The following is a 22,007-nucleotide window of genomic DNA, read 5'->3' as shown; positions in this document are numbered from 1 at the left end:
AATTAAACAACATCCATAATCATTTCAAATTGAATTTTGCCATCAGGATCAGAAAACTCAGGCATAAATGCAACACATAAACACAGAGTGCTATCACTGCTGGGCCACTTCCTCAAAAGTAGAAAGTTGTTTCATTTGCTCCACTTGCATAGAGTGCCTTCTAATAAGTTTCTTCTTGGTCTGGAGGTTGCCTCTCTTTGGTGAGGTTGGTGCTACTGGAGCTATTGATCTGAATCCTGTAGCCAGAGGAGATGAGGGCTTGCTGCTGGACCCAATGTCAGGGATGGGAGGGTTAGGGTTCACGTTGAGAGGGGGCAGGTGGCCAGGACGGGTATGGGAAATGTAGTCCAGCAGCAGAGTCCCTGAGCCCCGCCTTTCCAGGAGGCCAGGGGCGCGGCGGCGGGCTGTGCTGGGAGAGGAGGTGCTCGTGTTGCTGTCCAGAGACTCCCTGGAGCTGGTCAGCAGGGCCAGAGGAGACGTGTTGAGTTTTCTCCGCTCCAAGGGAACTTTTGGAGAGTCTACTATGCCAGAGTCAGAATACAACTGTGAGTCGGAGTCATAGTGATCAGTGCCCAGTCTTCTTCTGTGGACCGTGTCTCTCAGACTAGCAGGTCCACCAGTGTTACTGCCGTCATGCTCGGTTGGGATTGTGCTGCGTCGTGCCAGGGGCTGGTGCTGGCTCAAAGAGCGCTCATACGCCCCTTTGGAAGTGGGAGGGACCGACAATGAAGAAGTCATCTTGGTGGGCTGGTCGCTGACCAGAGGGAAAAGCCCCTCCTTGCCATCTACGCTGTTTTGTCTAGACAGAGTTGACCTCTTGGACAGAGACAGTCCATTGATGCCTGTGACGACGTCCTCATCCGAGGGGGACCTTTTGCTCTCCTCGTGAGCCGCGGCTGCAAGAACGGATGGAGCAATCAGCCCCCAGGGCTCGGACTGCAGGCGCTTCAGCTGGGGCAGGCGCGCCCGTTTGGGGTTGGCCGGGCGTCGGGCGGGTGAGGTGGGCCCGTTGGGAAGCTTTGCGGCTGTGCTAGAGGCTGTTTTCAATTTTGTCTGAAAACTGAAGATAGTATTTTGCTGCTCAGGCAAGGTAGGTGTGGAGGAGGCTCTCAGGTCAATATCAGAGGGAGAGGTGCAGAACGTGGGGGTGCCGCGCTCGTCCAGCTCTGGGGAGGGGGGCACGTTGAGGTACTGTTTGGTGGTTTTGGTCCCTGATGGTGACTTGTCGGTGGTGATGATGATGACCTCTTTACCCTTTGCTTTGCATGCGTCCAGAAGATGCTTGAGGGTCTCCTTATCATCTGCGTTGATAGCATAGACAAGAGCAGACGCCCCACTCCTGTCCTCCAGGCTGGGGTCCGCCCCGTTTGTTAGTAGATGGGCGACTACCTCGTGTCCCGCTCTCTGGATGCAGGCATGCATCAGAGCTGTCCTGCCCGCCTTGTCCTGTATATTGGGGTCCGCTTTGTTGTCCAACAGGTAATTGACCAACTTTGCCTTACTCACGCTTTGCTGGTCGCTGTGTTTTGACATACAGGCCACCATAAGTGGGGTCTCTCCGCGTTCGTTGCTCTCGTTGATGTATGCGCCCCCCTCCAGCAGGAGCCTGGTGAGTCTCAGGCGTCGGAGCCATACCGCCTTCAGGAGAGAATTCCCGTCTGTTCGCAGCTCCAGGATGTCTGCCATTGCCCCGGACAACCACAGATATATCCGTCAGTATTAAAAGGCAGTCAAAACCTCCAGCCCTGAGAACAAAATCATTACATCACACAGTTTACTCACTGCCAATCACATGTCAACAACCTTACTCTGTCTACATATTGTTTGTCCCTCTCATTAATTCATCAGTAATCGCCAACTCGTCACTGCCACAAGGAAACAGAGACTTTAGGTGTTTGTACAATTTGCCACTAGGTGGCAGCCTGTGCGCAGCAAACTTGTTTTTTACACAGTGGTTGGGTCTTTGATGAGAAGTATGAAGTCGCTACGATGATTAAGTCGCCTTACGTTTTTATCTCTGTGGTGAAGGATTTGAATGAAGAGGTAAATAACAATAGGCAGGACCCAAGGCATCTAACTTTTCATTCTCAGTTAACGGAACTTTCTTGTAAAACAATGACACAAAATGATTTTGCTTTGATTACTATCCTGTTATTTAGGGACTGGAATGGTGTAGATTAACTGTACTGTTGTTTACTGGAAATCAGGTATGTAAATTTATGTAAAACAAACACAGAAGACAGGCTATAATAGTGAAGGCTTTTTTTTTTGAAATATCAGATAATATTAAGATAATATATAATCAGAATGCAGATTATATTGGTTGGAGTAAGTCACACTTTGCTGGTTTCTTCTTTGATAATCAAGTCTTAATCCAAGTGTTCCATATTTGTAGATATTGCCCTTGGTGGATGACCCAACTGTGACCAGCTAGAAAATAAATCACATTAACCAACGCGTAGATTTTACTTGCTGGCAGAGAAACTAAAACAGTGGTAAAAACACACTTAAGGTATATGAGGTTTTTATGGGTTTGTAATTTGATGGTGTCAACAAAATCGGAGAAGGGCAAGGCTACGAGGTCTGTGCGCTTTCGCTCCACCCAGTCGCTGTCCATGGTGCTCAAATTGGACAACTTGCGACGCGCACCATCAACCATTGCCTTTCGTCGTTGCAAAATCGCTACTAATAGCAGAGAGCACAGCATGGTAATTATTATCAAGGCATTCATATAATCACACATACTAGTCCAATAATCTTATTTATTTGAAGCTTATGTTGAAGAAGGAGGCTGTGAATTCTGTAACATGGAACCTTAATTAGTGTTCCATTAATTACTTAGTGTGAATACATGTTTTCAAATATGTTACATTTATTAAATATACATGATCATATAAATTATATCAAAGAGTTTTTCAATGAGTTTGCGTGTCTTACCTGATCAGAGGGCAGGTTTGTCATGTTCAAAGGTGCCCCAAGGTTTTGTTATTAGCAACCCTGATGTATCATAAAGAATGGAAATAAATGTTTCCCCCGTGTAGTTCTTTAGTATATTTCCATGTTTCATTCGGAGCTCCAATTTGTCTGTCCTAGTTTATCATCGGCTTATACATCTCTTGCGCTATGGTGAGCTCCCTAGCTTTTGTTATGGAAACGCACTGTATCAGTCCAATAGGCAGCATTCCTTTCACTGCGCACTCAAGAATCACAACCTCAAGACGCCGAGGTTATAAATAACTTACTTTGCTTGGTGAATGAAACGTGCATTTTCTTGACGTCAGAGTACCATCGACAAAAATAAAATAGCGTCTGGTAAGAAACTCTGTCATACTTTTTTTTGTCTGTAATGCCAAACAAAAAACATTTTGCCAGTGAAAATGTTCCCATTGTTTCACTTTATCCACGTCGTGTAGCAGCTTAATGTGTTGGCTTATAGCCTAAAACAAATAATTGTTCAATTGTAAAACGCAAAACGTTTTTCCCTCAAAAAGTCCAACATTTACCTGATACAATCTATAGTAGCCTCAGCCATTTGATGAAACTATGTATTACCCTGTTGCTTTTTTTTTTTTTTTTTTTTTTGCCGTTCAGTGGGTGTTGAAGCACCGGTTACTGCCTAAACTCTCAAAGTCTGAACATGCAACGTGTCTGTTTTCCTTAGAATGCAAAAAGTTGTAAGGTTTTGTTGACTGGAATTATAGGCTACCTAAGCTATCAATGCAAATTACTTAAATGTTTGACGGATACATCACTTTAATAAAATCAGCCCCTAAGGCCAGTGAATTACATTATCTCTAATGTGGACCATAAACATATGAAATAGATAAGACAGGAATATGTTTATTGTAAGGTCATGTCCGAATGCCCAATAAATCACGTGTTTGTTTAGGATATAATGACAATACTCTCAAGAACTGTTGAATTTATTGTCATTTTGGGGAATTGCCTTCTTGATAACTGGATGATAACTTGAATGTTTACAGCACAAGTAAGGAGGCCAAAACTTGTTTCTGCCATCACAGACATAGAGCCTAATAGGGACATTTCTATTTTTAGGTTGCTATGAGACAGCAGAGAAGCAGTTTCTGATGAGAGCGATGATGTTTTCAGCTCTGCAAGGAACAGGTAATCAGAAAAATAACACTGCACCAAATAACATGAAGACTTATGTCATTTACACAAATATGGTTTCGATGTTTTTTTTATTTGTATGAATAATGCCAAACCCCAATTCGTCATTAGCCATATACCCTCAGCTCCTTTCGTCCGTGACCCTGACTAATCACTTTATCATCCATCTAAACACATTTCTGGTGTCTCAGGACTCCAATAGTCAATAATCCCAATGAACATCCCATAGTGACTTCCAGACTCCTGGGAAATGTTGCTGTTTGCAAGACACAAGGAGAAGGTGGTGATTTTGAAAACAACAGGGAGTCACCTACATCCATGACAGCAAATGTTGCACCTTCTTTCAATTCTATCAGACATGCCTGGCCTTTGTAGGAAAAAACACAATCCTATGGACACAGGGATGGTGTAATTAGTAAAAAATAGTCATTTTTATGGAGCAGAAAACATTATCCACATTGTAAATTTTAATAGACAGGAAGAATATCAGAATGGGTGTTAGCAGAGGACAGTGGCAAATGGTGCATTGTTTTTTTAATCCAATTTTCCCTTGCTAATATGGTGTTATCTCAAGGTATACATTTTAGTGTTGATATTACCTGCCATTCGGTACTATAGCACATGGCTGACAATTTCCAGAGTGCACATTAAAGATGGGTTATGTATCAGTTGACGTATGTATATTGGAATAATACAAATGTGTGGAAAAGGGTACAGTCTTTATTATTTAGACCCATCCATCCACACTTAAAATGGTGTCCCTTCAGCAAAAGCGATTATGGACTGGGGATCAATCTGCAGGGCAAAACCATATCCCCAAGCTTACCGGTTTAGACACGTTCATTAACAGGGGAACTACAGGGACGTCAGCAGTCTCCACATGATCCTTGCCCTGATGTTGCTGTCGTCGGCAGCATATTAAAGGGAAAATAAATAATCAAAGCAGAGAGAATAAGCTCTGTCACCCATGGGAGCAGTTTCCATTTTCAGATATCTCACATCACACCTGCTGCACTGGCTCCTTCTAAATATAACCTTTTTTCCTCTCTGCTCTGACACACTCCAGTTTTACTCAACAGGCTAAAGTAGCATTCGGTCTATATATGGATCAAACTCAGGTTGGTATTTGTTACTAAAACAACACACTACTGTTCTGTTGAACTATCACAATAAGACTACAGGTTTGACGTGGTATTTTAGAAGTGTATAATTACCACAACAAAATGACACAGTTGAAAATACCATCATAACTTGACCAAGATACTGATCATACAGTAGCAAGTCTTGAAAGAATGATACTAACGGAATGTATTTTGGCAAAGGGGCTGTTCAGATGTGTTTTTATTGTTATTACAATCAGATATTGTAATTTATCAATTCCCTCTGACTACACCTTAGCCCTCACCTTAACCCAAACCTTATTACAACATTTGTTGAAAAAGTATTTCCTATAGCAGACAATACAATACTTCATACGTATTGTATTGCTGGTGGTGCTTGTATTCCTCAGAGCAAGTTGTCTCTTTAAAAAGTGAGTCTGACATTCTCATGGCATTTGGTGTCTCAACGATTGTATCAAGTGAATGTGTGGGCTGTGACAGCAATGAACTGCCACGAACCCGACTGCAGCTTTCTACAGCACCAACTTAATAAATCCCCTATACGCTCAATTTGAGATAAATATTCCCATTCGTTTTTTTAAATCAATTACCCATCCCACATGTCTTCTACTTATGATTGTATGCCTTGAAGAAGCAATCCTTTTCAGATCCTAGTATCTTTTGATATTGAGATGAGCTTTCTTTTAATGCCGGAAGTCTTGAAATGGTTCTACTTTTCCTTCGTTCTCTTAGATCTCATGGTGCGGACCAACACCTGCCCCTCTCTCGGCAAGCCGTAATTGTGTGAGAAGAACATTATTCAAGAGCATTATACAGGCAACAATTTTGCTGGGTGATTATTGTGTGTGGCGGCCGTATCCTAGGAGATTGGTGAATAGTTTGTTGCTCATTTTGCAGAGTGGGTGCTTTGATGTCCTCTGTGTTGTATTTTCAGTTTTGCTTCAAAATCCTTCCAAAGCAGTAAGCCTAAAGGTTTAACATTGGTTGCTCATTAACAGTAAACTCCTCCTATTGGGAGGTGTTGTGTGTGGAACAGCAAACCTTTATAATAAATCGGTCACACTCTAGCCCAAGACAATCACAGGAATTTGTTCAAGAGAATAATAGTTTTCAGACAGTTGTTAGATATGGGTTTCTCTCTGGTTTGGTTTAGAACACATACTTTTGGTGTAATACTCTCCAGGTGTTCCGCTTTCTGGCAGTTGGAGTTATTTGTTCCCAAATGGATGTTTTAGTTAGACGTGTCACACCCAATTCGCTTCATCAAGTCTGCAACCTTGAGCAAGGACTCCTTCTAGTTGTGCATAAAAAATGTTATCGATACTTATCATCATAGAATAGTCAAAACCTAATTGTAAGCATCAATAACAGCACAATGACAGTTTGTAAAGCAAAAGCCACTAGGATGAAATGGGATTGGAAGGGATGTCTTACAGTATGTTGACTTAGAGGCTCTCTAGTGGGTGGAGACAGATATTGGTCAGTGTTTTCCTAAGTACAGTGTCTGCTCAACATGTTATTGTGCTTCTTTAACAGAGTATGTAAATGAAGAGATACTCAACATTCAAGGTCTGATTTCCATTCCTGCATTGACAAGAAACTAATGCGAGCTCAGAGTCGAATAACATGGAGTTACAAGTTCTTTGATTTGTTCTTAGCAGTTCAGAAAGCCTTAACTGTCAGGGAAGTGTTGTCAGAGTATATGTGCGCGCGTACGTGTGTTTGTGCTTGTCCATGCGTGTGTGTGCCTGTGTGTGTGCATGTGCGTGCATTTTTCTGACAGCTAGTTAGAGAGCTTCAGTCTGCCTGCGGTTCACACCCCAGGAACTGTGACGTCTTCGACACTCTGACCAAAATACACCTCCTCTGCAGAGCAAGGTGGGAAAAGGGAAAATATCTCGTTCCATTTCTGTTGTTGTTGGTGACGTCACATTTGTTCCATCCTCACTCGAGGATGTCAGGTCGCGTCTGCGGAAAGAGACATGACAGGGTAACACACAATCAGTGTGGCCTCTGCAGATCCAGTCTTCTTAAAGTGACAGCACTAACAATAGACCATAAAACACTTCTAGTTTCATAGTACCTAGGAACATTGGAAGCATCTTACATATCAATGTTCATCAATAACGAAACCATGCACTAAACCCAAGAAAAAGCTCTTACACTTATCTTTTCAGAGTTTCTTAGGAAGGTGTTTGATCGGTCATAAGCCTGTTCACACAATAGGGTGCTGGTGAATGGGAATTTTGTGGGGTGAGTTGATTGTTCGTTTGCTTCCAGAGATAAGAGAAGGTGGAAGGCTAGCAGAGGCAGCCTGCTGCAGCTGGCTCTAATCAGCCATGTTAGGGGGTGGGCAGTACTGGCAGGTACCAGAGGAGAATGGAAAGTCAGTAATTATTGCTCTGTGCTCTGAGAAAGAGGCCATGGGGCCACACAATGAGACCTATCACATTGCTTAAATTACAACCACAGAGAAGATCCCTTTTGCTTCTCATATTGCCTACAGTTTCACATTCACTCAGGAGGATGGATATCCTGAAGGAGGTGAGTGTGACGACAAACATCTCAGACAGCTTTGATCTGCATTGACCTTTCTGTAGATTACCGGCAAGATGTTTTCATATGTTTTACTCCCCCTGAACACATAAAATCACTGAGAAATGGGAATTCTTGAAATATGTGAAGCCCTGTGCTGTTATTAAGACCCTAGCGTGGCCCCTCTCTTTATCTGAGTGGTGCTGGTGGCATGATTGGCTGTGCGGTTTGTATCCTGCTGTCTGTCCCAGCAGGCGGAGACAGGACTGGGAGCAGAGATACCAGCAGGAGGTAATGTGATAGACTGCTGCTCTCGGCCTGAGACCCAGCCCTGCTTGTTTTTAATCCATATTCCCAAACTAATTGTACTAAACAGGAGACTGCATGGATTAATCTACCTCCAAGGTAATTTGATTGCTGACTTATTTTAAATAACTTATTCACTCATTATAATTCTTATACAGTCTAATTGAACATATTTTTCATAGAAAACCGATGATTAGTAACAAGGTATGTGAATATCATTTGCATATTACAAACCAGGAAAGTACAAAACCAGCTGAATGTAATGAAACACCTAGCACTTCAAGGTTTGTGAATTCCCCGTGTTCTCAAGGGGTCCAGGAGTGAAATCGCTGCCAGCATCCCCCAGGTCCATGAGCTCTCATACCTGACTGAGCATACAGAGATAAGACCAGGTTATCCCTGCCTCACAGCACAGAGAGACGACACTTCTCCATGGAGTCTGTTTGGGTGTTACCCACAAAGCAAGCTTCTGCTTATGGGCAGTAGAGGACCACACATATGTTTTGCCATACGAATATTATGTTGGCATAGCCGTGCTCAGACATTTTCTTTCATAGTTTGAAAGGGACGTCAATTTTGTTTTACAGTCAGATGATGGCACAGTCATATATTATGTATGGGTATGTACGTTTTTGTGTTCTAAATACAAGAGCAGTTTGTGGTGTCTATCATTCATCGGCTCACTCAACCACAGACGGGAATTAAAGGCTGTCTCCCTATTGGCTCAGAGGAACAATATCATAACACATATCACACATTGTTTTTCAAAAGACTCATTTATAATGAAACGCTTTCCAAAAGGGGTGGAGAAAAGCAGAGTAAACACATAGCTCAGGAATATTCTGTGTGGCACGATCGTGTCAGTATCACAATGAGATGACTCATCACCACCCTTTCCCTTTTGGTACCTCCTCTAAATGTAGACTTTGCAGAATTGCTCCTCTGTCTGGCAAAAAAAGCTTTGTTTTTTGGTTGTAGAACTTTTTTGTAATCGTGGTCTTCATTATGATGATGGTGCAGTATGTGTGAAAATGTGTGTGTGTGTGTGTGTGTGTGTATGTAAATAATATATTCATTGCAGGACAGTAACCAGTAGGGAAGACTTGATCTATCTTCTCATAGAGCCCTGGTATACTGTCATGTTTCCCCACAGCATCTTCTAGCATTTATTCTGGCCCTCTACTTAATGGCATGTCTTCAGAGAGACACCTTTTATGCTGGATATATCTTAATTTGAAATTATCAAAGGTTTTCACATGCATGGGATTGTTGAAGTGCTCCTTGGTTTAATGACAGCGACACAATCCGTGAGGTGTCATAGTCTAGCACAGCAGGCTCCAGACGCTAATGCAGAACACAGAGTTTTAGTTTACATTACTGTCAGAAATATTAATCTATCAAGCATTGCACAGTCAGTCGGTGAACAAGTTTAAGAAAGCTTTATTACTTGCGGCCGGCCCACAAGGAGACAAAAACATCACACGCCATTGTGCTACAAAGTTTGTCCGCTAGCATGTTGTGCTAGCTAGCTATTTAAGCAGAACTGCTCTTTACAGTCATTGGTTAAGACAAAGGCATGCAAATGTTCCATTGCTCTTCTTCATTGGCTCCTTGCAATTACCCCCCCCCCCCCACACACACACACACACACCACACACACACACACACATACACACCTCTTCCCCACACACAAACACTCACCTATGCACATAATTAATAAATACGCATATAGACACACAGAAACACTGGCAAAAATAACACATAAACCTCACATACCTCCGTGAACAAAACACAGTGAATGATCCTCATCATGGCTAACCATCTTCTTCTTACAGTTTTTCTCAGTCACTTTGGTACATTTCTCGAATCACAACAGAAATTCTCAAACCTACTCCATCATAGAGTCACTTCTGCGCTATATCTATATCTATAAAAGCACATTCTTTTGAAAAAATTGCAAATGCTTTGGTACATTCATACAAATTATTATGTACAAGTGTCTGCTGTTTCCTACATTATCAATTGCTTACATCATGTTGATCAGAAATATATTATATGGTTCCCTGTTGGATTGTCTTACCCCTTGAAACATCTTGACATTGGTTCCTTGCATGTCATTAAATGCTAATATTTCCTGTTTCCCTTTCAAATTTCGTATTTTCCCCTTGGCGCCCCTTGTTTTTATTCTTTCTATATCACAATAACAAAAAGATTTTACTGTAATTCTATTGGTCAGACCACTAGTAAAAGCATAACTGTGAATCAGCTCCAGTCTTTTTCAATCAATTTCCCATGTACAGTAATGTGTAAATGTGTACTGTTTAATACTGTTGAAATTGATACATGCCATATAGACGATGATCCAACCCAATGATCTGGCACAGATCACAGTATTGATATGCACAATACAAAAGCTGTAATGTAAATAAATTACATGCATAAGTACAGAAGAGTGCTAATATGGTATTATGAAAACACTATGAAAGACGATATGGAGTTAGGCCTGAAAGGGTTAACTAAACTTCGGGAGGAAGCACACCAAGACTCCTCCTTCTCCAATCAAACTAATATGCATCAGCCCAGTAAAGCACGGAAGAATGCGACCAAACTCCCCTTGGTCAATTAAGAGTTCTGTATAAAGTATCTTCCATTCCTCTGGTCCCTGTGCTAGCATGTTGTTGTTACCCTCCCAACCTTCCCTTTTGTCGCTGCTTCTCCCTGTCATCTATCCAGGCTTCCCAGGGGATCTGCTTGAGCTGCTGCTCGGCCGTGACCCGTTAGGACTCTCCGCCACACCCCGAGTCCATGCCCGGACACCAGGCCCGGCTCTGCTTCCGGCCTCCACCAACCGCTCCAGGCTCGGCTCTGCTACCAGCCTCCTTCACCATTGGGCTTGGACCTGCTACCAGCTCTGCTTCAATAAAAGCTATCTATTCAATCTATGGTGTGATTACTGAACTTGTGAAAAGTTTCCTGGGTAGTACAGTTGAGGTAGACTTGAGGTTATGGTGACTTGAGTGTTGCCCCTACCATCAGTGCATTGACTCAGAAAATTGATGAGTGATCCATGTTTATTCTTTCCATCATTCCCATTTCGTACAGTAGGGTGAAGTCATACTGCATGGCCTTAGTAATGTCCCATTTCCAGGCACAAGCCAGGAGCCTGTTTCAGCTGTAGGCAGATGTGCCTGTGCCTGTCCCAGTGACACCCTGGGTGCAGGCCCAGATGGAAAGGATGTGTCCTAAATAAATAAAGCAGCCCTGCTGAGTCTCCGGTTCTCCTGCTGCTCCTCCTGATGTCGGCTAGAAGACTGCTCCTTTACACCCCTTCTGCTGCATGGGAGGCAGCCCTGGAATAAGGGCTTGATGGCTGGATGTCTAGCACTGTGAACCAACTTTCTCATTGACACTCAAACACTTCAGTTTTGGAGTGTAACTGTAGGTTATGTTATGTTGGGGTTCTCCGCCCAAGAGCTGTCATGTTTACGTTTACATGTATTCATTCAGCAGACACTTTCATCAGTGCACAAATAGTGCATATAAGTGCACTAGTGTGATAATGTTTGATTTGCATGTAAAGATCTAAACCCCAACACCACATGAGGCCTATCATCAGAGCAATTAGTAGAAGGACATAATGGTTATGATAATAATAAAATGACATACAGTAATATCCATGTAACTGTGACAATCAGGTCCCCCTACCTCAGACCATCATCACCCGAGAGGGCACTCCCTCTTCACGCCTGCAAACAATGAAAAGCAATCAGTCCACTCCTTTTTGCTCTGTGTATTTAAGCCAGTCACTCCCTTCACTCCTTGCTGAGTCTTGGTAACATTATACTGACATTTCTGGGCAATTTTCGGATATACTTTCTGTTATATACTAACCTTGTTTTTGCCCCTGACCTCATATCCGCTCCACCTGTACAATTCTTAGACGCTGTGATCCAGACCCTTGCCTGTCCTGTGGATCCTGAACAAGCCTTGCCTTCGTTGCCCAGTCCGACCCCGTTTGACCTACGCATGTGACCTGTGTACCCTTTTGGATCTCCCCTTTGGCTCTGATATCTGTGTATGACCTCTGCTAGTCCCACTACAGTACGCCCAAATAACCCCGCACTTGGATCCAGTGCCCTTTGTCTTGGGAGTCTGTTTGTTACAGTAACACACGAGTATCCATCTGACTTTTAGTTTGCTTTATCTTTTAATAGGTCAGAGGGCTGTTTTCCACCCCTAATGCTTTGTCCCTGAATTTGGGGAAAGATTAATGTGATTCTTCAATCCAGGCCAATACACCAGAGAGATTCTTCCAGTGGTGCTGTTGATTTTTCAACTGTCACTAAATGAGGTCACTTTGAGGGGAAAAAAAAGGTTTATAAATTGCTGAACCTACAAACAGTTGCAGGTGGAAGGGGATCTTTCCCAACTTTGTTTAAGAATAGTTCCGAGAAAAAAATACAAATGTTACTGCAGTAGTTCGTTCCAAAATGTCCAACCTTTTCAGTTTCTGAACATTTTATGGGAGGTTGTGTTATGAAATTATTAATACAATTATTTGTTTTATGTGTTTGTGATTTATTTTAGTCTAAGATTTAGGCTAATATCCCTCAATCCTCAAAATACAAAATACGTGTCTGGCATGATTAATAGAATACCCAGACAAAATTAAGTACCTTACGTAAATCTACTAATAGTATTGTACTTTATTCATAATAATGTACAGGGGACATGCATACTAAGCAAAGTTTTTAAGATCAGTCTTTTTTTTATTTGCTGTCCTAAACTAAAAACAACTTTTCTCTGATCTTTGTGTTGAGTTTATGAAAATTACGGACTAAAAAGAGAGTTAGAGAGACAACATGTTTTTGTCTTTTCATTTCATTTTTTTAAATAAATAGTTTTGCCTTGGAAAATGTTGTAATTACAAGCGAAGACAATCAAAGTGGAATACACAAAGCAATATTTTTTTCCTACACAGCAGATATTCTATTTGACTTGACAATATAAACATAACTAACGTACCAATGTTTCAACTGGTCTTCTGACAGGACTTCATAGGTAATGAAAACAATAAAAACATTTGAAATGTGTTTGTATTGTTTAATCCTATGCAGTGGTTTGTGGTCAGGCTCAATCTAAGTCCTTCCTGCACACCTAGGTGTGTGTAGAAGCTCAGTAAGGTAAGGGGACAGGATTTATAAATATACCAAATGAAGGAAGGTGCCATCAATGACCCTTGAGATGTAGCGTTGGAGAGAGAGAGGTGAAATGGCAGACATTTATCCTGAAGAAACTAATCAAGAACTGTCTGTCAGCCGAGAGGTGAGTCAGCCCAGAGCAGCATCATTAGAGAAAACCAGCTCTCTGATCATTTCTCTTAGGGGAGATGATCATACACACACACACACACACACAAACACACCACACGTACACATCACCTCACACAAACCACCACACGGGCAAAAATCATAGACTATAATGTAATTGCACTCTAATATGGACTCAAATATGAAGCCCACATAGGCAAAGATAAGAGTCAGTATCTATCATGTTTTTCTATGTTGACACACAAACTACTCACAAGCCTATTTGGTTGCATAACCTTCGATTTGTAAGCAATCGTTCCAATGGGATCATAAAACATATGAATGGTCGACTTAGATATGGTGTCATCCTTTTAACATCACAATGTCATAGGCATTTTCAATGGATTACCTGTTATTCTTTATTCCTCACTAACGTTGCTATGTATCATCACAGGATACATATGATGAATATGTAAACATGTTTACAGTATTTGGCTTGCAAATGTCCCAATAGTTACTCTAGTCTCCAGTATATTCATACTAGTTTATACACCTTCAAATGATCAGGTGCACTGTCAATACTAGAGTATACCCTCCTTCAAGCATTTTAATGTTCCGAGTGTCTCAGTTTGTCTTCCAGTCCATATCAAATCAAATTGAGACATACTCATGAACTAAAGAGCGTCCACGTTCACTGCCACAGACATAAACAGTAGTGAGTGCTGACATGTTGACTGTTGAGCAATGTTCGGGGCACTGACGTCTGATGTCTTGAAGACGAGCTGCTTAAAAGCGATGCTGCTCATTTTAATTACACGGACGTCGTCCAAAACGTTTCTAAATTAAACATGATCTTTCAAGGATACGTTAGTTAGACTATTTGTTACGACGAGATGAAAGGAGGTGGGATCAGCGCTGTTAAAAGAGTTAACGTGGAGGGAAAGAGAGACAGAGATTTTATTCTTGTTTACACTCCTCCAGCAGCGCGGCTCACCTCCTCAATCTCATTCAGTAACAAAATGTCCTCAGACCAGAGAATCCTCCTCAATGAGCTGTGTAATCAGTCAGAGTTCAGCATTTTGTTTGCATCGTTTTTAAAGCCCATATGGCGCAACAGGATGCAGTATGGCAGGGCAGGACATAAACCAGCGTCAATCCCTGCCTTCTGAAATTCACTGTGCTGAACATTCATGCACGCTGTCGTCTCTTCTTTCTAATAATGCAAGGAAATCTGTGTGTGTCTTTGTGTGTAGGCCCCCTACATACATTAGAATGGATTCATCTCAAGAACCGGGCACTCTGCAAAATTCATATTTTGCTGTCCTTTTTAAAATCCAACGGAGTACAGTGCCAAGATTAGTTTGCATAAGCATTTCGAGATATTTACAAGATAATTTGCAGCCAGTTTGGCTTGCTATCTTCGCTCTGGACTTATCCATCTTGAGTTGACTGAACTGTACTAAGAAAGCTCTGGCGAGCCAAAACAAAATATAGTGAACCGAAAACAGCCATAAGACTTTTATTATTTATGGTGCGATACAGAAAATCCAAGACTATTTTACTATTGAAATACTGTCTCGCAAACTGAGAAAATACTACAGTGGATGGTTTATTTCAGCAGGTGTAGCTGGAAGGCACCTATACAATGGTGGTTGCTGTGTAGACTTGAATGGGTCTAGACAAGGCAACGGTTTAGCCTAGAAAGACAAGGATTTGATATTCATTGCTTTAGACATCATCACTTGCTGGACAACCTTTTAATCTTCAATCCATAAACGGGCATATAACAGGAATACTGTTCGTACGAATTCAGTCTCTTCGGTTCGTAAGTGTCTTATTTATGCAAATGCAATACATAAAATAGAAGACAATTTACAGCATTGCATAGCAGAAAGGAAAAAATACAAACGTTTATTTAAACATAACAAACTTCTCTTAGGCAGAACTGTTAGCCTACATGCAAGCACTGTATGGAAAATTAGGCCTACCATCATGACAACTGCCTAAACCATTGTGCACAGAATGACAATATAAATGGGACATACTTTCAGTATAGATCAGTAAAATTTGTTGCATAAATTATTGTATTTACTGTTGTCAAAACTGCCAGCACATTGCAAATGTACAGTGCTGTATTGTGAATTAGGGCTCCAATTATGACAACTGGCTCAACCATGTAATTACTTATGTTATGAACTAAATGTCTAGATGTTAGTGGTGGTAAGACAATTTCATAGAAAACCAATATAATACATTTTGATCAACGTAACATAAGCAATTGATAACATAAAAAAACTGCAGACAACGGAAGGCTACATTATCATTTGCATGAATGTACTAGAGCATTGGCAAGTTGTTTAAAAAAATCAGAAATTGCTTTTATGATGTGCATGAATGACTAGAATAGATGAGGTTGAACAAGTACTTCAGAGATTACAGAGAATTTCAATTGTGATCTGAAAAATATAGGTAGCAAAGCCACTGAGGAGAAATGTTATCGCCAACTGCATCACGGGCATTGCATCTATCTATAATTCCAGAAATCTGTGTGTGTGATTTTATCACGGGCACTGTGTTCTATCTATAGTTCAAGTAATATGCATTTGTGTGTTTCACTGAAATCTGAAGCACTGACTGCATCACGGGCACTGCACTAGTTACGTTGCAATCGCAGAGAAGACAATCTTGACTTTGTGATAGTACAATTGGTTATCCTTATGAACAACAGTAACAGAAAAATCTCTCTGGTTTCATAAATTATGGGATGCATGTAGCCTACTGTACAAGTCATGATGATAGTCAAATTGGTATACAATTGCCTGCACACATTTCTGGTAACATCCGATATAGACAATTGATGTAGCATGAACAAAGTGCCGTATTTTCCAATTTGTTGTCTTCACTCTCATGTACGGTCTCTTCATTTAACTTTGCCATTACTCAGAGTGCCTCGCCTCTCTCCCCAATGTCATGCACAGTTGAAAAGGTCAATTGTGTTTTATCTAGGATGTCTCTCTGTTAAAGGATGCTATCATAGTCAGAGACTGGGGGATAGCTCAATATATGGATATTCTAATCTAGAGTTTTAATTAGACAGAAGTGCAGCAATGCTCCAGGCAATCCATTACTGCATTGTATCCCCAGACACAAACATTCATCATCATTTTTAGATAAACAGTATGGATGACACTGTTTACTGAGGGCATCAGTAAAAATTAATTTAACACTTGGCAAGGGAAAACACAGTCCCTCTAGGGGAGAACACTGTAGGCTATGTATTTCTCTCCTGAAAGGAAAACAACATTGGTCTCAAAAGGTTTGTCCCCTCTGCTTTTCTCTTTTGGTTTATCTGCTTTGGGACAGTTTAGCATAAGGAACTGGGAAGTTCAGTGAGGAAATTGGCATGGCAGAATATCTCTCATTAGCATGTGTGTGCTATGCCAGGCTTCCTGTTTGGGTAGAAAAATAGAGTTATGAAGATGTCACTAGCAGACTGCTTGTGATCCGGTTCTGGGGGCTTGTCAGTATCCCTGGGCGTACTGAGAAGAAACATACACAATGTCACTGAAGCAGCTGGAGACAGAAGACTGAACTCCAGACATCTTATTACATCCTCTCTTGGAGGAAGAAAGAATTAACTAAAATAGCAGTAGTTTAGTAGTTGTTTAAGCATTGCATAAAAGGTCTTCTGAACTGTATTACAACCTTAGCCCTCTATTTTAGGTGGAATGTTATAAATTGCTATATTGTATCTGTTTATTGTGAAAGAAATAGGGATTTCCTGTGTGCTTACATTATTCACTAATCAATAGAACTAGTCATTGGATACTAGTTAGCATGTTCTCATGTGAGCTTGCTATTAATAAGAGTAGATTGTGTCTTTTTGTCAGGGTTAATAGATGTTCGGGGTCAGGAGAAAGTATTGGGTAAACGTCCCTTGTCATGACTACAAGGAGAGCTACAACTATGATCTCTCTAGTCTGAGAGTGGTCATGGGTTGGGAGTTGTGAATCTCTTTCTCTGAGACTGTTGTAACGTCATAACTGCCTGAATGTCACTATCTATGTTTACATTCTTGTTCCCTATAAAAGATGGTCCTCCGGCCTTCAGAGCGGAGAGAGACATGATTGAGACCTAAGCCTGGTGTTTTTTTGTCATTTATTGTCAGAGGTCTGGTTTCCTCTCTCAATCTGCAGATTGATAATACTTATTAAAATCCAGAACTCAATGAAACTTAGTCACTCCGTTTATGAAGAGACGGACAAAACACTTTCTTCATCATTATCCATTTAGTTCACTGATAGAAAAGCATACTTTTAGATGTATATAATCAAATAAAATGTAACAAATCATTTTTTTACCAGTAATATTTTTACTTCTCAAATAAATTAATAAAATGTAAATGGTGCATGATGGTGGATATTGTGTTTCAAAAAGAACCACTACATTTGATATTGTCTATGCCCTATTGGTACTGATACTGTAGATATGGCTACAGTTAGTTTTTTTGGAGAGCTAACTTCTAGTCAGTGGTGTCAGTAGTGTTTACTCGCCTGTGATGGTAGACTGACATCTACACTCACAGGTGGTTAGAGCTATCATAGTTGCTACACCTGCTCTCATTAACACTATGCAAATATGGTGGCATGCAGCCAGTGCAACAGGAAGATTTTTCGAGTTGTTGTCCCCAGCAACAACAATATGTGTGGTGAGTCTGCCCAATCACTGCACTTCCACCAAGAGCCCTCTGAACCTACTCTGGAACCATCCTCCTGGTGTATGTGAGTCACTGTGAGCCTGGTCCTTGATCTGGTGGTCCATGTGTACTGAAGTTGATGAGGTTCTGAGATGTCTGCTACTGCATGGTTCTGTGCTGTATGTGTGAAAGAGTGGGCGCCTTGGTGAACTCTCAGCACATGGGAGCAGATGGTGGTGGGGTGCTCCAAGCACCAGTGGGTGGTCTGCTATTAGTCTGGAATGAGAGGTGTCACCCACTCAATTTAAGGTAATGTCTCTGTCTCTCCCTCTTTCTTTCTTTTTTTTTGGTCTCTCTCGGTCTCTCTGCTTTTCTCTCTCCTTTTCTCTTGTTTTCTCTCATCCATTCCTTTACACACTTAAATCAAAGCTGAATTGATTCATATTCTAACATTTGTGGTGCCCAAAATAATTGTATACATTTTTCTCATGCAAATTATATAATGACAGTATGTTGCATTCCCCCTCCTTCAAGAAACTCCCACAGCCCATCCACTATCTCCTTTATCTTATCATTGTGTCGTCATGGTGACGGGTTTCCATCCTCGTGTCTCTAATTAAAGAGCTAGCGCTCGCTCTTCTGCCTGTCAGCGCATGACCTGAAATCCTAACATATAGCTGATGCTACTATTAAACTGTCCACACCTGTCCACAGTGGTCACTGGTCCACCCCTCTCACATCCGTTGAATCGTCGACAATATCACAGTTCAGTGATGGGAATGTTGAGGATTTGTAAGCAGGAATAATATATGCATATAATATGCTAGAATAGTATTGTAAAGAATAGGATAGTTATTATTATGTGCAATTCCTGTGTGTTTTGCACTACATACATTTTCTATCTTGACGAATTTCAAGCCATTGTGGACCCCAGCACCTCTGTCACTGTAACCCAGATGTAACATGTTTGTTCTCAAAATTCTCATGCACCATGAATGAAAATGTTCAATATAGAGTGCGTCAAAATCAAACTCTCAATTACAAGAATGTCTCTTGATATGGTTTCCATAGTTACAGGAAAGGAGGGGGAGATAAGAAAGGATGAACCAGAGTCTCCAGTTTAGTGTTTTTCACGACATGTTTTTTATTTATTGTGCATGTGTCTGTAGCAGGTGCTCTATGTTTTTTCAACAATGTTAGCACAGTTCTGATAACACAACTCAAATCTATTGTTAATTGTAACTGACATTTATTTGGTAACATTTATTTCAGGACTCTCTATTTTATGAGTGTAGCATGATGATTACACACAGACTTTTCAAATGACTTCCTTGGTGTTCTTCTCAATCATAAAAAAACTACATTGAATGGAATGAGAGTTCAGCTTTATCACATTATATAAAATGTAATCAATAGTATGTTTTTGAAGTTCAACAGTTAGAAATGGTTGTTGCCTTTTTTCCATCAGTAGTTATGGCCCCATCTCTTCAATCAATTGAATTATGTTAGCTGGGAGCAAAATCAGCAATGGCACAGATAAAGAGCCCTTCACCTGACAAGTCAAGATACTTAAACCCCAGGTTAATAATCCATGTTTCCAAACTATGCCCTTGTCTATATAACAGTGAGGGACAACCGTGATTTAGGTAATTCCCAATCATATTGGATTTGACTAATCTAAGATGATTGTGTTTCCTCTCCTTGAGGGGTCATTGTGCCATATTTCTGATGGGGTTGTATCTCTCCACTGTACCTGATTCAATGAACAGATTCAAAAATTGAGGAACAATACCCTCTTGTGTTAATTGAGATAACTACAGTCTGAAATCACTCAGTGGAGAAAACACATCAGAAAGTTAAAATAGTGATGTGTTCATGGGTTTCTCATAAGTATTCCACACTCAGTTAATCCATTTAAAAATGGACATTGTGTTGAGGTTACATTTACATATGACGTTATGAATCACTCAACAAAACAGCGCCAAATAAGTTGATTAACGATATCCTTTTGGCAGAATATCTCACACAGTTTATAATACATTTAATTTAGTCATTTAGCAGACGCTCTTTTCCAGAGCGACTTACAGTAAGTACAGGGACATTCTCCCGAGGCAAGTAGGGTGAAGTGCCTTGCCCAAGGACACGTCATTTTGCACAGCCGGGAATCAATCTCATAGAATTGGAGTTATATATGTGGGGATTATATCAGCATGTATAGTAACACATCACTCACCCTGGGAAGCTGGTTTCCAGCCTGTAGATGTGCAGTGTGGTTCTTTTCCTCCGAGTCCTAGATTAATGTAATAAATTACTTCTGACTGTCAGTTATTAGTCATTTTACATTCAAATTAAGATTATCCATTACATGTGTAGCTTATGTCAACATGACTGTTCTAAGGCACAACACGTCTGTCAAAAAGGGTTCATTAAGGACATGTAGGAAGCTGTCAGATTCTAAGAAATATTAACTGAACCGAGTTAAATGGTAAATTTGTTTTTTTCTGGACAAGCAAAATCTAAGTTGTAGCATATCCTGACTAAAGACTATCTCTAATTGTCGAAATGAGACCGTTAATAATACAGCAATGATTCTTTGGCTGGACAGGTTGATGTTTTAAGAGTAGCAGACTGCATTGTGTCCAGATAACAGTGAAGGAAAGTGTCAGACACATGCCCTTATCAGTTCTCCGTCCAACGGATACAGAATGGATAGCTGGGCTGAAAAAGTGATAAGGAGATGTGGTCAACAACAATACACACTAGCGAAACATTTGTAATGGAGAATGCACTGAAGACTGTGAACCCAAAACCCTATTGGACCTTAATCCCACTACAATTTTGATCTAGTCTTCACATCATCAGAGCCAGGACCTCTTGTCATACAGCATTAGTCGTTGGAAAGTAAGTATTGGTAACAAAGTTGCAGTATAGTGGATTTTCATCTTGGCAAATCTCAAAAGAATCAAGTTTGAATTGCAGTTTTCATCTGGTACTGGATCTGTTATAGAAGTATCCTTTTAGTGCTCGTTCACATCCAATGGCAAAGTAACTTTGTGGACACACCCCACTGAAGAGTTTTATTTCACATTAGCTCCACCTTGCCTCTCTTGTATCCTGTCTCTTATTGGTCTATATTCAACGTTGGCATTTTTGGTCCAGTCACTGATCTGTGTTTGGACAGTCTTTTGGTGGTTGGCCGATGGTGTACAAGGGGAATTGGCCAGACCCCAGGAATGGATGGAGAACAGTATTTCCCAGGTGTGGCTCAGCTGTGCAATCCAGTCCCACATACCTGTCAAATCTCCCACTGAACTCTGACACGCCTGTATATTTGAATCTATATGGCTTTGAGGCTTTCTTCAATATCTCATATAGTGTATTCGCAATACCGTTTTGCAATCCGTTGTGCCTGTACTGTAGATACCTATGTCACTGTTATTATAGATGAACAAACTATTAACCATAGGGGCATCATTAATACGACCGATATGATTTTTTATAAATACACCTGTACGAAAAGTATAATGTTAATTCCATGCCTTCAAAGTCCCTTGAGACCTAAATCAGCAAATCCGCAGAAAAGGCTACACACAGTTAACATCTCAGATGAGAAGGTATTCTCTGTCCCCAACATGACCCCTCTGCAACATCCATGAAGCTGTCTGTTTTCCCATGCTCTGCATTTAGTGTGTGTGTGTGTCAGAATGGTTAGAGTTCAGTTCTTAGTGTCAGCGGACACAATCATACATGACACAGAAGATACTGGTCATTGTACAGACAATGGTTAGACTGAGCACTTCACAAATGTATACACGTCTTTTCCATGAAGATTAAAAAATAACGTATTTTATATTGGGCGCGCAATGACATGCCCTGAGGCCATTTGCATGGTCTGGTAAATTGTTCTGA

At 40.9% G+C, this 22,007-nt stretch overlaps 1 protein-coding gene across 1 annotated transcript; it reads right to left on the bottom strand.

Annotated features, from left to right (window-relative positions):
* Nucleotides 1–93: 93 nt before the first annotated feature.
* ankrd34c (ankyrin repeat domain 34C) lies at nt 94–1,686 on the bottom strand. Its single transcript, XM_084671934.1, has one exon. It carries the CDS (start codon nt 1,684–1,686, stop codon nt 94–96), a length of 1,593 nt encoding a protein of 530 aa, XP_084528060.1.
* Between the last annotated feature and the right edge of the window lie 20,321 nt (nt 1,687–22,007).

The sequence above is a fragment of the Hypomesus nipponensis genome, chromosome 14, assembly GCF_054491055.1.
Source record: "Hypomesus nipponensis isolate SF chromosome 14, ASM5449105v1, whole genome shotgun sequence".
In the NCBI taxonomy this organism is placed as follows: domain Eukaryota; kingdom Metazoa; phylum Chordata; class Actinopteri; order Osmeriformes; family Osmeridae; genus Hypomesus; species Hypomesus nipponensis.
This window is presented reverse-complemented; position numbering and strand designations above follow the sequence as displayed.